The sequence below is a fragment of the Artibeus jamaicensis genome, unplaced genomic scaffold, assembly GCF_021234435.1.
Source record: "Artibeus jamaicensis isolate MK-2021 breed Jamaican fruit bat unplaced genomic scaffold, CSHL_Jam_final scaffold_1964, whole genome shotgun sequence".
Classification (NCBI taxonomy): domain Eukaryota; kingdom Metazoa; phylum Chordata; class Mammalia; order Chiroptera; family Phyllostomidae; genus Artibeus; species Artibeus jamaicensis.
The window spans coordinates 16,818,689-16,836,446 of record NW_026522030.1 but is presented as its reverse complement, the minus strand read 5'-3'; the positions used below and the strand labels follow the sequence as shown (position 1 = coordinate 16,836,446).

At 38.7% G+C, this 17,758-nt stretch overlaps 1 protein-coding gene across 2 annotated transcripts in view; it reads right to left on the bottom strand.

Moving 5' to 3' along the window:
* TEX10 (testis expressed 10) overlaps positions 1 to 16,737 on the bottom strand; it is a 40,703-nt gene extending 23,966 nt beyond the window's left edge. For both annotated transcript variants that reach the window (XM_037140798.2, XM_037140800.2), the window contains exons 1-5: positions 16,576 to 16,737; positions 12,763 to 12,951; positions 10,469 to 11,181; positions 9,849 to 10,092; positions 6,841 to 6,953 (exon numbers count right to left, since the gene is read on the bottom strand). In XM_037140798.2, the coding sequence (XP_036996693.2) occupies positions 6,841 to 6,953; positions 9,849 to 10,092; positions 10,469 to 11,181; positions 12,763 to 12,942 (1,250 nt within the window). In that variant the 5' untranslated portion in view covers positions 12,943 to 12,951; positions 16,576 to 16,737. The remainder of the gene's footprint in view (positions 1 to 6,840; positions 6,954 to 9,848; positions 10,093 to 10,468; positions 11,182 to 12,762; positions 12,952 to 16,575) is intronic.
* Positions 16,738 to 17,758: the final 1,021 nt, after the last annotated feature.

The following is a 17,758-nucleotide window of genomic DNA, read 5'->3' as shown; positions in this document are numbered from 1 at the left end:
CCCAACCACTCAACTACCACTTAATCTCAATTTGCTAAATCAAAGCTCTCCAGTCACTCTGAAAAAAATAATAAACTAATTTTCCTGCATACTGGGAAGTTTTCCCAACTAGTAAATCTTTCTACTCAGCAGTGAACTTCTGATTTGCAGGTAAAAGGCAAGATGTAGCCGTATCTGTTCCCAGTACATAATTACCTCATTAGAATGATCACCACATAAACTAATAAATTGGGAGTGCAAAAATGAAGTTTTCAGAGACCATTCTACTGAACTGAATTTTTTAAATGTCACTATTTGCAATAATGCCAAAATTCTATCCTTTGATACACACAAACGAGCTGAAAGCAGGTACTCGAACAGATATTTGGAGACCAATGTTCATACAGTTTTATTCACAATAGCCCAAAAGTAAAAAGTACTTAAATGTCCACCAACAGACAAATGGATAAACGAAACAAGGTATATACATACAGTGGAATTTTACTTAACCTTAAAATCAAAATATAGAAGCAACCAAGAGGTCCTTCAGTAGGTAAATAAACAGCAATACATAATTGAATAGAAATATGGGTTATTTATTCCTGAATTTGGAAAACTAAAGCTTTTAAGTAAATATGACTTCCTTGATAAAAAAGGTTTTAATATGTGTTTAAAGATTTAAGTTAGATTAGCTTTCTCCCTAAATACTGAAGAATAAAAAGAAATGGGCTATCAAAACCATGAAAGAATTAGGTGGGCGGGAAGGATGAATAGGCAGAGCACAGAGCATTTTTAGGACAGTGAAACTATCCTCTATGATACTATCATGGTGGATACATGTCATCACATACATGTCAAAACTCATAGAATGCAGGAGACTCCCAACCAAAATAGAGGCAGAGGGTAGATACACTCTGCCTCCTCCCACAACCAAAAGAAGTACAACAAATTAAAAAAACACAAAAAACCCAAACTGCCAGGAAATCAAACTGTATGGAAGTCCAACTAAGGAGTTAAAGAAGAAACATTCATCCAGGTCAGTAGGAGGCAGCGAGACAGGCAGCCTGGGTGGAGAAGACACACAGCAAGGCAGCAGCTGGCAGACCCACCTGTCCCACATTTGTGTGCAGATAAACCTAGAGGAGCAACTGGGGAGCAAGACGGATTACGAAACCCAGGGTTCCAGCACACACAAAAAAGAAAGCCTCAAAACCTCTGGCTGGAAAATTGGTGGGAATTGCAGCAGTGGGAAAAACTCCCAGCCTCACAGGTGAGTTCACTGGCAAGACCCATGGGATCCCTGAATGTACACAAAACCACCCTCCCAGGAAATCGGCATCAGAAGGGCCCAATTTGCCAGTTGGTGGCAGAGGAAGTGATTGAAAGCCAGCTGAGAACTGAGCAAGCAGCACTGTTCCCTCTCTGACCACTCCCCCACACGCAGCACAATGCAGTGATGTGAGGTGTTCCATCCTGGCGAATACCTAAGGCTCTGCCCCTTACAATATAACAGGTGCATCAGGACAAAGAAATATGACTCAACTGAAAGAACAGATCAAAACTCCAAAAACAGAACTAAGCAATGAAGATACAGCCAACCTATCAGATGCACAGTTCAAAACACTGGTAATCAGGATGCTCACAGAAATTAAGTATAATCACAAAATAAAGAAAAAAGTGAAGGCTATGAAAAGTGAGAAAAAGGGAAGGGTGAAGGGAAGGAAACCAGGACTCCAATCTGTCTGAACAGAAAGAAGAAATAAACATTCAACCAGAGCAAAAAAAAACAAGAATTCAAAAAAAGGAGGAAAAGCTCAGGAAGCTCCAGGACAACTTTAAACGTTCCAACATCCGAATCATAGGGATGCCAGAAAGAAGAAAGGAAGAACAAGAAACAGAAAATTTATTTGAAACCATAATAGAGAACTTCCCCAATCTGGCGAATGAAATAGACTTCTAGGAAGTCCAGGAAGCTCAGAGAGTCCTAAAGAAGTTGGACCCAAGGAAGCACATACCAAAGTACATCATCATTATATGACCTAAGATGAAAGAGAAGGAGAGAATCTTAATAGCAGCAAGAGAAAAAGAGACAGTCACCTACAAAGGAGTTCCCATAAGACTGTCAGCTGATTTCTCAAAAGAAACCTTGCAGGCAAGAAGGGGCTAAAAAAAAGTATTCAAAATTATGAAAGGCAAGGACCTACACATAAAATGACTATCCAGCAAAGCTTTCATTTAGAATGGAAGGGCCAATAAAGTGCTTCTCAGATAAGGTCAAGTTAAAGGAGTTCATCATCACTAAGCCCTTATTATATGAAATGTTAATGGGACTTATCTAAGAAAAAGAAGATGATCAAAAATATGAACAGTAAAATGACAACAAACTCACAACTATCAATAACTGAACCTAAAAAAAAACCAACAACAAAACACCTAAGCAAACAACTGGAACAGAAACAGAATCACAAAAATGGAGATCACATGGAGACTTATTAGCAGGAAGGGAGAGGGGAGAATAGGGGAAAAGGTACAGGGAATAAAAAGCATAAATGGTTAGGTACAAAATAGACAGGGGGAGTTAAGAATAGTATGGGAAATGGAGAAACCAAAGAACTGATATGCATGGCCCATGGACATGACCTAAGGGAATGCAGGGGGAATGTTGGTGGGAGGGGGCAATGTAGGGCAGAGGAAAATACACGGGAGAAAAAAAATGGGACAACTGTAATAGCATAATCAATAAAATATACTTAAAAAAAAAACAAACCTCACAGAATGTACACCAAGAGTGAACCCTAACATAAACTCTGAACTCCTAGTGATAAAGACATGTCTGTGTAACAAATGTGCAACTCCAGTGCCCTGGGGTGGTGTGCTGACAGTGAGGAAGGCTTGCTGTACATTTAGGGGGCAGGAGTATACAGGCACTCTGCTCAATCTGACTGGACATAAAACTGCTCTAAATACTGGTATGTACTACAATGTGAATGAACCTTGAAGACATTATAAGTGCAACTAAGCCAGACATGAAAGGACAAATATTATATGATTTTACTTACATGAGGTACCTACAAGTTAAATTGAGAGAAAGAAAGTACAACAGTGGTTCCCAGGAGCTGGGAAGAGGAAAGCAAGTGGAGTTATTGTTTAATAAGTAGAGTTTTGGTTTGGGAAAATGAAAAAGTTCTGAAAATAGAGAGGGGTGATGGTTGCACAAGAATGGACTGAATACCACTGAACTGTACACTTAGAAATGGTTAAAATAGTAAATTCTGTTATGTATATTTTACCAAAATAAAAACAAATAATATCCTTTGTAACTCTGTATTTCAACATAATATGAAAAAATTTAGACATCGGGTCAAAATTAATTGGGTAGACATCAAGTGTGAAGGCCACTGGCCTAAACCATTATTGCCTCCCTAATTTGAACTTGTGTTGCCCTCCATAGGCTATCTGCTAAGTATTCAATGTACTTCCTTGTGAAGTAAAAGAACAGCCTGTAGTCCCCAGAAACAATTCACAGAGAAACCTGATGAAGAGTAAGTTTGTTACACTGACAGTACACCTTTGCTAAAAATTCCATAATTTCACCATCTCAGGCTCTTCATTGAGTTAACTCCTTTTTCATCCTTTGAATCTTATCTTAGCACAAACTACTTCATCAGGGCAGCCTTCCCTAGGACTCGACTCCCCTCATGAAGATTAGGACCAGATCCTTATTATATAATCTTATATTAACCTAAACCCTTCTTTCATTAACTTGATCACAGGTAGTCACTGATTAAAGAATCACAGAAATAAACATCTCCATCATTAGACTGTATGCTATCTATCTCCTTTACCACTAAATGCTCAGCACATAGTATATGGACCATAGTAAGCGCTTTGCACATATTAAATGTCCAACAAATTTGCTGAATGACAGCACACTCATATACTCTTAGGTAATTTACTTATGTTTAATGACCTACTAAATTCCAAACATCTTAACCATGATTTAATTTTATTTTGATGAAAATTACATATAAAATCTCTTTAAAAAACAAACAAAAACAAAACCCACATACAATTCTATCCAAGAATTTAAGATTTTCTGAAACTTATCCATGAACTGGGTTAAAAATTTTTTACTCTAGTCCTGGCTGGCTGGGGGGCTCAGCTGGTTGGAGCATCATCCCATACACTACAAGGTTGCTGGTTCAATCCCCAGTCAGGGCACATACCTAGGTTGCAGGTTTGATCCCAGGCTGGGGCACCTACTGAAGGCAACCAATGTTTCTCTCTCTCTCCCCCTTTAAACACAATAAATCTATCCTAGAGTGATGATTTAAAAAACAAAAACAGCCCTTCCTGGTGTGGTTCAGTGGATTGAGTGCCAGCCTGCAAACCAAAGGGTCGTGTCACCTGTTAGATTCCCAGTCAGGGCATATGCCTGGGTTTTGGGCCAGGTGCCCAGTTGGAGGAGCACAAGAGGCAACCACACACTGATGCTTCTCTCTTTCTCCCTCCTTTCCCCTTTCTCTAAAAATAAATAAAATCTAAAAAAAGAAATTAAAAAACAAAAACAAGCAACTTTTACTTCAGTAAGAAAACTGTGAGGGGGAGGGCGCTAACATCTTGCTTAAGGAAGTATCTATTTAACTCCCTAGCCCCTCTAGACACTCCTTAAATCAGCAGTTTTCAACCAGTGTGCTGCAAGAATTTTTAAAACATATAATACTTGACTATTTAGCGAGGCACACTGACTTCTTTTTCCTTAAATTGTCAAGTAAAAATATGACAACAGCCAACATAAGGGCTATCTGGTATGAATGAATCAAAATTATACCTTTTTTAGTTTTTTTGTCAGATCGGCAAAAAGTGTATTTTTTGGTATATTGCAGAATTTTAGTAATTAATTTATGTGTGCCATGAAATAAAAAAGGCTGAACACTACTGCCCTAAATCAATCTTCTAAATCATAGTTTTGATCCAACCAAAAGTCTTCAATGCTAAATGGATCAACTCTAAAAGATAAATGAACTATAGAGATAAGGAATGACTTTCAGGATCAAGGGTGGTGAAAAGCAGAAAACAGACTTGACCCAGATTTGTCACAAGCTCTTCCTTACCTAATCCTGCAGCTTTCTTGTACACCACCTCCTCCAGGTAGTACAGTCTCTCATCCATTTCTGCCTGCTAAAATCATATTCATGCCTATATATGTACTTTTCAATGTAACTGTATAGTTCCAATGACAGTTATGTTAGTTACATATGTAAATTCCCTTTTCCACCTGCTAGTTTTTGAACTACTGTTTCTCAGCTCCAAAACCACCCTTCTACAATCCACTTTGTGATCCTGGGACCGGGACTCTGTCAGCCACATTTTTTCTTTTACAGCTGGCTTCCTGTTAGGCTCCACCAATAAAGGGGTACTAGAAAAGACTGAAAGACATGGAGGAAGAAGGGACCTCTCTTTTCTGTTTGCTTCCTAGTCCTGTTTTTGCTTCCTTTTGCTGCCAGTGCAACCCAACAACCCAGCTGCAGTTCATGCTGGTAACCATAGCTGATTCTAGTTGGCAGTTTTTCTGACACACACAACCAGCATCACCATGCCCCTAAGAAAATACCAGTCCCAGGCAGCCAGAACCTTCTTTGTAGCTGTGGAGTTCTGGAACCCAGCCCCACGGCGCTCCTCTTCTGATCTCAAAAACATTAGCACTAGCTGAGCCCTATCCCCTGCCCAGAGGTCTGAGTTTTGGCTCCACGTACGTAGCTTCTCCTCCATGCTCTTCCCCCTCTTCTCTGCTCTCCCTGTCCTAGAGAAGGTAGCCGCTTCCTACAGTTGCTACCTCCATAACACCTTACTCTTCCCTTTTGTTTTTTCAGTTCAATACCTAGTTAGCAGCTTTTATATTAAATTCTCTTGTAAAATCACTGATATGGTTTCTGTCTCCTTAATAAACACAGACACACCCTTTGACCAATTTTAGCAATTTAATGAAATCACTTAGGAGAACAAGAACCATACCTTAAAGACATCTGATTATCTCTATTATGAAACTTTGTTTATAGTAAGCAACTAAATTAAATATTTGGTAAATGAAAGAAAAGCTAATCTGCCTGCAATAGACTTACCGCTTCTGAGCATATCCTTTGAACCCTGCTCATGGAGCCTCAGATTCTTCAGGCAGTTTCTTTCTTTGGTAAATTTAAGTTTTTGAAAGACTTTAAGATCCCTTCAGTGTTGCTTATTTGAGGGAACTGTACTTTAAATGTTCTACCTCGTACCTGCTTGTCAAATTTTATTAACTGGTTTATTCAGTTATCTGCTGTCGCTTAAGGTAAACATTTTAAATATTTTTGAGGCTTACATTTTTTAAATCTCTATCTTCTAATCTATAACCCTTTACTTTAGAAAACTTGTTTTTCTCCATTTGTCAGTCTTCCTTCAGGCTACTGTTACTGATAACATACTAATATTGATATAGCTTCATTACCAGTTTCCTCATGTATAAATGAGAGCAGAACTACATGATCTTTAAACTATTTTCTTGCTTTGAAATAATTACATTATGCCTCTCCCAAATAAACCTCCCACCTCAACAAATTTTATTAAATTCATATGCATATCATCTGATACTTTACACTCAGCACAAAACATTCACTTAGATTTCAAAAATAAAAGTAAAAAAAAACTTGAAGTCCCAAGGCTTAAGTGACTTAAGATCAGCCAAACTTCTGCTAATTTTATTTCACAAAATCTAGATCTAAATACCTCACAATGTAGAAAGTTCCAGTTTAAGGCTAATTACTTTCTGATAATTTCAGGTTAAACAACTTTTCAAGTCTGTACAGTAACAAAGAATCACAATACCTTTTATTGGTCTCTTTTCTTCTGTGCTTGGTTATTTCTTTTAAGGCATACGGAAAATGACTCATAAAATGGTGTCTGAAATCAATAAGATAATTCTTTCGAAGCCATGACTCCTATTAAAATAAACAAAGATTAGCAAATCTACTAAAAACAGTAATTTAAAATAACCAATAAAACTTTAAGCAGAAATTTGACAACTTGTCAATATTCGACTATAAATTTCTCCTTGTAATACACCTTCTGCTCATGATATAATACATAAATAAACTTAAAAGTCAGAATAAACTGTTAGGGCATCCAATTTTCCCCCACAGACATTTTTGGCACTTAATTATTTTTACTTGTATTTTATCTACTGTTTAAGAAGAAAAAAAGGGAGAGAGTAACTCTGACATTTATAAAATATAGAAGTCCACTACCTGGTATTCTACTATAACATTATTATTCCCTAGCAATTTATTATTTCCAACTGAAGGTATTCAACACTTTCTTAGAGCAACGTACTTCTCTAAAATTCCTCAAATTTTCTAAAATTCTTGAGCAGTATTTGTGAATGTATCATCCTCTCTTACTTGAAAACACCTTCTAATTCCAGATTACAACACTCTTACTTCCTCCTCTCCAGAGGACCAACCATGCTATTTTGTCAAAGACTGAGGAGTTTCTTGGGATATGGGACTTAAGGTGCTAAAAGCTGGTGACCATACAGCTCCTTAGTATCCTGTACGGATTCTTCTTTTCTTCCTGGCCTATAAATGTAGTCCCAACATATCCTCTTAAACTTCTAACAGGCACCTTAAAGTTAACATGAATAAGCTGAACTTTCTCCCAAAGCAGCCACACTGCTATTTGGACCATAACACAGGCATCATCCTTTCTTGGACAATTGGATAACTGTCATCATCCAATTATTATGGCAAACATAATAATTTGCCAAGGTGTAAATTAGAGAATTCTACCAGTGGCTGCTTTTAAATATCATTCCTATTTAAGTTAACCCCCCTCACTTTATTGCAATTTCATACCTACATAGTCTCCAACAATCTGTGCAAAACAATCTTCTGAACCTAGTATCCTAGTCAATGAACCCTAACGAATAGTCATGTTATAACAGTACGGCATAGTCAAAAGCATACTTTAAATATCCATAAAATTAAGGTAGTGTTTACATCTGGTCAGTGTTATCTGAATGACTTGCATAATTAGTAAATTTGCATTTGGTCCTACCATTCTATCCAATTACAACTACTTATTACTAAAGCAATAACACAAATTCATCAGTACCATATGCAACCAAACACCAAAATGCTTGCAATTTTTATTTCTCAGCTTTTTAAAAATGAAAGACTAGATCCATTTTGAATATCATTAACTTTTCATTTTATCTTAGCCTTTCAGATGAAAACAGATCTGTTCAAGATTGCAAATCATATATAGTTTTCTACAAAGCTCTTTATATTATTACTGTCACTAGCCCACATCAGAGATTAACTGCCATAAAGGAGAGCAAGGTAAAATCATACATTATACCCCTAACCATGATCTATCACTATTTCTTGCCAATGTATGCAAGGAATTATATGACAAGCTCCAAACTATAATCGAAATGCCATCCTATTTGAAAAAACAATTCTTCAAACATCCCTACAGATGATGGGTAAACTGGTAATAGCAAAAGAGCAAGCTCCTAAACACACACCACAGTACAACTACATAATGTCTATCAAGATTATCAAATAAATCTATCCTTAGTCTTACTTTATGTGGCATACTAACTCATTGTAAGCTACAGCGTGAATAAAAAGAATTCAACAATACCAAATAACTGCCTTGTCAGTTTTGTACGTGTAAGTAGGCAACTTCAAGGTTTCACATGCAGTCCAAAGTCCTTGCAGTAATTCTATAAACCAGATAGTTCAAGCTTTAAAGTATTCTTCCTGCAGTTGCCTTTTTTAAAAGTGTGCTACCATATTAATTTATCACCAATTAATCTTAGAACTTGTTCTTCCTTACTTGCATCATGCACTTACATGTTGTATTCACTGTAAGGACACTTTTAAAAAGCTACCAACATTCAATTCTCCCCCAAACAGTAATATTTAACTTTTAAAAGTTAAACTTTTTAAAAGATTTAACTTTTCCTTATCAAGAAACATGTCTTTACAATTAGCTTTCTACAAAGAAACTCCTATCTGACCTGGAATTCACTTAATTTCATTCACAGTATATCTACAACTAGTTTACCCATAGTAAAGGCAACTCTTAGAAGTGTTTTCTGACCTTAAATCCTTTATCAAGATCAAAGAGCATACACGCAGCAAGTCTGTGTGTAGCTTCTCTAAAATGTAGTAGTTTCTACCAAACTTGGCAATGTGGCACAAACTGGAAAAGACCACTTAATAAGCAACTTTCTTAATCCCAGAAGAGGCCTGCAAATACTAGAATGTTCCTACATAACCTGCCACAAAACAGTAAATTGTAACCCTACTGCAAATTATAGCTAATGAAAATAGTACATTAATTTATGTATTTCACTTTAAAAATTTTTAATATTCAGATAACAATCTCACAAAATTTTTTAAATTTGTAGTTTGAGGCAAAAATAAGAAACTAGCTTACAGTTAAACCCTGGCAATTTTTTGGAAAATACATAACCAATTGACAGTAATATGCTGGTATCTAATCTGCCCATTAATGGTAAAAGGCATTCTTAAGTAAATAAAGGCCCTGACTGATGTAGCTCAGTGGACTAAGCGTGGGCCTGCGAACCAAAGGATCACAGTTCAATTCCCAGCCAGGGCACATGCCTGGGTTGCAGGCCAGTTCCCGGTGGGGGATGCATGAGAGGCAACCACACATTGATGTTTCTCTTGCTCTCTTCTTCCCTTCCCCTCTAAAGATAAATAAATAAAATCTGAAAAGAAAAGAAAAGAAAAGAAAAGAAAAGAAAAGAAAAGAAAAGAAAAGAAAAGAAAAGAAAAGAAAAGAAAAGAAAACTCAGTGCTCACCAATTTATGGTTTTCATCATGCTGTTTGGAGAGTTTCCACAGAAGGGAAATAATATTAAGAACTTGCTGCATGACCTGCAGTGGTTCTCGCTCTACACCATTTCCAACAGAAGCAGCTACTTGTGGAGGCACAGCTTCAATCCAGCACTCGACTAGCAGTGGAATTATTATCTCGATAAATCCTTTCAAGTTTTCAGTAGATGCCAAGCCTTCATCCACACTGCCTAGTCCTCCAGTCAGGTATCTAATGAAGGGTAAAAATGAAAAAAAAATTAATGATTAAAAAATAGTATTCCTTGCTTAATACAAATCTTAAATATAGAATACCATTAAAAGAACCATAAATTGATAATTACATTGATCAGAACTAATTAAGACAAATAAAATTCTAAGAAAAAGCCAAGAGGCTATCAAGTTTTACTTCTCATTAGGCTTTGCTAGAAATAAGTTAATATACTTTCAAATGACTCCTCCCATCGACAAATAAAACCAAATCATGAGTAACTATATGAAAACTATGAAAGACGACTGTACGTCTTCCCACCATTAGCCATCAATGGTCAGCAGTTATAATTCAATATAGGAAAACTGAGCGTGGACATAACTGAAATCCTTCTTACCGTAGCCTGAACTGTGAACTGACATTGGGCTGGGAACCCCCATTTTCATAAACCTGGATGTGTTGCTGGTCGTTGGCATGTTCCTTCCAGTTGATAAAAATGGAGTTGCTAGTGGCATGGGGATTTTCTTTTTGTTCCTGAAGTCCTTCACTTTCTCTCAACCTACTGGATCCATCTGCCAAGGCCTGAAGGAATTTACTGAGTCTCACTAAGACTTTCAGCCTCCACTGCTGAGAAGTGAGTCTCCGATTAGGGTTTACAGAAAGTATCCAGGACTGGGATCTGTCTCTATTTACCAATCCTTTGGACAGCTGCTGATGAGAAATAAGTTCTACAAAATTCTTAAGCAATATACTGCTACGGCCAGTAATCAGAGCTGGGTACTCTTCCAGCAGAATGTCCAAAACTTTCAAAGAGTCCTCCTGAATTCCTTCAGTAATGTGAGTCATGGCACTAGAGAGATGGGCACTTACCAAAGGAAAAAATGGAGAAATTTGTTCAGCTCGTATTTTGGGGGCCAGGAATTGAAGAAGTTGAACTGCTGCTAATCGTACATTAGCATCTTTATCTGTAAACACAGCAGTCACTTCACTTAATATGTTTGAAAGGTGTGCATCAATTATAAATGGGTACTGAGACAAAAGATCTTTAAGTCCAAGAAGAGCACTCTGTTTAACCCCAGCATTGTAGTGATGCATCTGTGATAGCAAATCCTACAAATAAAAACAAACACAGGTTTTAGTTATACACATATACAAGAATACAGACATTATATAATTTTCAAACATGCTAACTAAAACCAAGAAACTGAAACTTCTTGGGAAAACTGCTTCAATAAGTATTTCTAAATGTCACCTAACTTTTATTAATATTAGAAACAGAGTTCTATCTTTAAGAGTTTTAGCTTAATAAAAATACTACGTAATTTTCGGTAAAATTTTCTTTTTGAAAATAAAACTTGGGGTGGTGAACACATAATACAGTACACAGATGATGTGTTACAGACTATGCACCTGAAACCTGTACAATTTTGTTAACATGTCACCCCAATAAATTCAACAAAAAGGAAAAAAAATAACACACATGTAGGCTTAGGCACACTATCATTTAAAGTGACAGCAATCATCACCACTATTTAAATACCTATTACATACTACACATTTTGCTGGGTGCATTTATATATTCTTAATTTAATGAGACCCTTCTGTCTATTTTAAATGGTTTTTCCAGGTGTACATTTATTTCATTCAGAGTACAACATTTGCCATTTTCTCTGTGGAATAACTTATTTAATCTGTGAACAAAATCATGACTTTGAATATCTTTCTGATATTATTTATACTTTGGGGCTTAAAAGCAAAACTAGAAAGTGTGTATCCTCAAAAAACTAGTTCACAAATATTCCTAACAGCATTACTCATAACAGAAAGTGGGAACAATCAAATGTCCACCAACCGATAAGTAATAAAATGTGACATAACCATGCACTGGAATACTACTGCACAACACAAAGGAGTTAAGAACTGCTCTGACACATGCTCTAACATGGATGAACCTCAAAAACATGCTAAGTGAAAGTCGAGTAACAAAATACTTGGTGTTACATGTTTCCGACTCCTATGAAATGTCCAGAAGGGGCAAATCTATGCAAATACAAAGTAGATTAGTGGCTGCCTAGGGCTGGGGGGAAGGAACAGAAGAGACTTCTAATAGGTACAGCATTTCTTTCTGAAGTGATTTTTAAAAAAGCTCTAAAATTAGATTATGATAATGGCATAACTATATTTTTAAAAGCACTGAATTGTACACTTTAAATGAGTGAATCTTATGTGTAAATTTCATTTTAATAAAGCCATTCAATTTTTAAGCAAAGCTACTGTTCAAACTTCAGTTACTGTAACTTCACACATTTACCATGAACCTATAAGCTATGCGCTATAAGAATTCAAAAACAAGACAGGATCTTATCTCAATGTGCTATAAAAACAGCTTCAAAACAGAAACACCAAGAATTTGACACATCAAACACATCAAAAAGTTAAACACAAGATATTTCTAGATGATATATTAAATCAGCAACTAAGTATAGAAGGGAGAAATCGCTGCAGACTTAGCTGAACAAGGCTTTCTGGAGGTGGAAAAGCTACAGTGGCAATATCAGATTTGGGTAACAGGTGAACTACAAACTACAGCCATCAATAAACCGTTAAGAATTAAAAACTTTTCACAAAAATATAATATTCTAAGTGATTTTTAAAAATTATAATTTTATCAAAATGGTATTTATGATTTACCTTTATGTTAAGTTTTCTATTGTTCGTTGGAAGTGTTACATCCTCTTTGAGTTGCTCAGGCAGATGTATAGTCTTCGTTTTAAAGTTTGTAACAGTAGCATTTTCTAATTTGGGCTTCTTTTTACCAACCTTTAGTTTTACTTTCTGAAAATCATCTTGGCGTTTTCTTTTTTTGGTCATTCTTGAGTGCTATAATGAAAAGAATTTTAAAACAATGGATAAACACAAAAAAAATTCTGAAAGAGTAAACAAGGCACTGGCTGGTGTGGCTCAGGAGACTGAGCTCAAACCAAAGGGTTACCAGTTTGATTCCCAATCTAGGGCATGTGCCTGGGTTGCAGGCCAGGTCCCCAGTAGGGGGTAGTGCAAGAGGCAACCACACACTGATGTTTCTCTCCCTCTTTCTCCCTACCTTTCCCTCTCTAAAAGAAATAAACACTTAAAAAAATAAAAAAGGTATTTTTCAATATTTACACTACCATTTATTCCAAAAATAATCAAGAATCAAGGCCAACGCTGATTATGCTGAAGAATCAAAATACTAAATGGAAACTACCTTTAAAAAGCGAAGTACAAAAAAAAAATCAATTTAGCCAGGACGTTTGTAAAGAGACGTCATTAACAATAAGGCACCAGGCTTGCCACTGATCTGTCAAGGATTTTTGTTAAGCAGTGGGCTAAATAGAAACTTTTGGAAAATTTTTTGGCGTGGGGAGTGCATGCTGCGAGGGTGGACTGGAAAGCAGCACAGAACTGCTAGAGATACATCTCTACCTACTGAGAACCTCTAACAAACCAAAGCCAAGTCTGGAAACCAATGCTACTAGTTAATGAAGCCTGTAATAGGAAGTTTCATGAATCTACGTTGAATGCTTTAAATATGGGTAAGGTACAGATATGCAGCGAGGAGAGTTAATGAGCATTTCACAAGCAAGGAAAGCTGTATATAGATCAGGAAAATGGGATAAGCATGGTAAAGGCAAAAATGAAGATACCAACATTTTGAACACCAGGGAAAGTTCAGCCTAGATATGAACAGGAAATAGTATTAAAAAAAAAAACAGGATGAAAAACAGAAAAAGGAAATAAAGTGTTAACAGGTATAAGGAACATCATTAGGCCACTATTATAAATAACTCAAGCATAACCATGTCACCCTGCACTTTCCCCTGTTCACTACCTTCTTCCAACTTATATCCAAATCTTACCGCTTACACACAAAATCTTTGATCTGTGCCTCCTACCTATTCCCCCACAGTGTCTTAAATTCTTGATTTTTACCCTAGACTGTTCAATAGTTTTCCCACAGGTATTCTTGCCTTGTCTCTAGTGCCTACTCCCTAGTCCATTTTAGAGAAGCACCAGGGTGCAATTTCTAAACCCCCATTTCAGGGGTTCCTTTACTCCCTTTACAGCGAACGCCTCACCTGGACATATTAGGTCCTTCCTAACTTCCTCTCCAGTTTTATCTTCCTACAAGGTAACTTCCATCTAAAAAATAGTCTCCTATACCTAGAACCAGTTCAATTCTTTTCAAAGCCTTCCATGTTCTGCAAAAATAATGAATTCTACCTTTCACTACATACCCTACTGGAATAGTACCTCCAAAATAAATAAAACTCCTATATTTATCCTATGCCCGCTATTTCTTTTTAAGTCAACGCTACACAAGAGTCCAAAAAATTTGAGTAGATCGAAGGCCTGCATTATTGTGAGAGTAATAAAATGGCTGGTGCTAGTCTGGCAGCTAAAGTTCCAGGAATCTGTAAGCCAATGACCATGACCCATAGTCTAGGATTTGGCTACACAGGTAAGGAACAGATTCTGGAGCCAAACTGATTATGTTCTTATCAAGACTGTCACTTGCTAGCGGTAGTTAGCTAGCTGTAGTCTACCACAGTTACCACTATGCCTCAGTTTTTATCTACAAAACAGGAATAATAATAATACATACATATATCATCATACAGTTGTTATGAGGTAAGATGAATGAGGAGAAATAAGTTCATTATTAGCTTCATTATTTGAACCTAATAATGTTCATTAGGTTCATTGTAAAATGCTATGTAGTTCGAATAGGTTCATTGTAAAACACTATGAACCATTCCTGGCACAATTATGAACACATGTGCTATAAGCACAAATATGTGTATTTTCTTTAATTCTCAGGACTAGTACCTACCAGGTACAACATGAGATGCATTATGTACATTAGCATTCAATTCTCACAAAACTATGAGGGAAGGTGAAACTAAACCCATTTTTAAGACGTGGCTCAGAAAGGTTTTGTCAGTCCTTTACTAAGACGTTGAAGAGGGTTTCATATTCAAGACAGCTCTGCATAACCAGTTTTATGTTATATATACTGGAACTAAGGTGAAAACTGGAAAACTGAGTAGCAAAACAGCTCATCTTATTTCACTTATCCTACTCCCAAGTATTCATTCTACCCACACCTCTAGCTACTCCAGTCTAAAAAAATGGGTAAGTAAAACCTAAAATAAAATCCCGAATACTTTACTGGTCTCTTTTACTACAAAGAAAATAATGGTTTTCCTTAATTAAGCAAGCACACTTTGTACTCTTTGCCTACAATGTTATTAACTAGTTCCAGAGATGAAAATGGTACAAAACGTTCAGAAAATCTGAATGAATTAACCCTCCACCCCCCCCCACCAATCTTCTGTGCTAACACAGTCTGCTGTCAAGTTTATGCCATATTATCCATCACTTTTGTAGCCGTCTTACTAATAATGTTTTCCCTCCGTTAGGAAAATTAAGAGGGCTGACCGTCCTTCCTGGACTTTTATGACTGGTAAGGTTATTTTTATGATACACGGAGAACATTCTACTAGCAATTTCAGTTACTTTCACTTAAAATAAAAAATTCCCAACACAGCAATTCAAATAATAGTCTGACTAAGCAACTTTTATGTAATCAGGTACTGAGCAGAAGTTAAGCACTCCTGCCTTAGGGGCTGAGCTCTCCCATCACTGGAGCTCCTACGTACGTGAGCCCCCAAAGCTTTAAAACTGAACTTCGCATATTCCAACTGCAGGTCGTGTCACTGGAACGAAAAGGAGGTATCGGCCCATCGGGATCCCCACCAAACCAGATTCCAGCTAATGTGTCTGCTACTTCGTTATCCCCCTAATTTCCAAGTTCTCCCCCCTCCCCCCCCCAAATATCAAGAAGCAAGCATACTGCGCTCGGCCTTTGAAAATTTCCTTTCCAACCTTTTACGCTCACGAGTTCCCCCAAACTCGACTGAGGGGTCCAATCGGGATTACCAGACTTCGGTTAACGAAAATGCCGTACAAGGGCAACCCGATACAGCCGGTGGCCCGGTTCTGCCCCGCACGGAACACTTAACCCGCTACACTTGGACGGCGAGAGGGCAGATGAGACCACTGCGCGTCCCCACTCCAAGTCTTCGGCCCCGCATGCCAGGAAGTTTAGACGCCTTGGGTTTTCACAAACTATCGTTTCTTCTTCTCCGGTGGACCGCAGTCAGGACCACAGTCCGGGAGGTGGGGCCCAATCCACGCACACCGGGCCGAAAGTCTCTCGAACCGAAACCGCGGGAACCCGCCCAGTCACTTGAGGCGCTCCAAGCCCTCAGGCACCCGCCCCCGCACCGCTCGGCTTCGCACTCAAGCCAAGCTCCGCAGAGGAGCCACAGCCGGGGCCCCAGGGATCGCAGACCAAACCCAGCCGGCCCTGCCCGCCTGGGCCGCGGACAGGGGGGCGCCGGCCCGGCGCAGCGTCCCGCGCCCCGGGAGGGCCTGGTCTGATGGGCGCGGGCCACGCACCTGAGAGTCCAGCCGGGACCCGGGGACAGAAGCAGAGAGGAAGAGTGTCTGAGCAGAAGCCCCCGCAGCGACAGCGTGCGCCGCTAGCCTCAGCCTCTTGCTCCCGGAGCGTGTTTTCAAATCCCCTAGTCCTCACGCGGCCGCGTCTCCTTCCGCCGCCCGGAAATCAGGGCCCCTCCCCCGTCGCGCCGCGCTCACGTGACCACGACCCGCAGCCGCGCGCAGCCGGGGAGGCGGGAGCGGGAGCCGTAGGCCCCGCCCACGGGAGGATGGGGGCCGCCTCCGCAAGCCCATTTCGGAATCCCTCTTCGGAAGCCCCCTTCGCTTCTGGAGGCAGAGGTACAGGACCGCGGCACCAGGGGACGAAGCTGGTTCCTAGGTCCAGTTTCCTAGGTCCTAACTTCTCGGACTAGCTCGGGTGTGTTGTCCAGGTTCCAGCTGATTGACGGCATGCCTTTTCTTCCTGTGCTAGAACACGGTTCCTGAGACTTACAGGCACATTTGGAAAAGAATATGTGCTGAACTGAATTAAGGAAGAAAAGTTTGGGACTGTGGGGGCGACACAATAGAATCCCTGGGGACATTAAACTGGATGGAGCAATTTTGAGTTACTTGACAGAGGACAAAATACACCTAGTAGCTGGAGTCTTAGTCAGAGATTTTCCCTAACTCAGTTAATCAGCACTGAGATTCCCGTGGCTGAAATTAAGTGGGCACAGGGAAATTAAGGGGGAGATTTAAATGCCTGGGAAAAAAGATGAGAAAGCAAGGAGAACGGGTCTTTGGAAGATACACTTACTAAGGATTGGTGGGTATGTGGAGGAAAGAGCTCCAGGTATGAATTTTAGACCGTGATTCAAATTTGCCTTTAAAGTTTACAAGATGTCCGACTTAGTCGGGGTGAACCTCAGTTTGCCTTGTGGGGATTCAGAGCAGTGATGTCTGAGGTAAAGGGAGACCCAAGCTCTGGGTCCAAGACCGTGCCTATTACATGATCAGAGATAAAGAAGCAGACTAAAATGTTTACCTCTCTCTTTAGTGGCAACACAGCTATACAACCATAAGCTGCTTGAATCCACCAAAAACAAACATTTGGTAGTCACTATTGATGGCATTAGATGGTATCAGAAATTATGAGACTGGATCATAAGATGGATGGTCTATTGCCATCCAAATGTGTCCC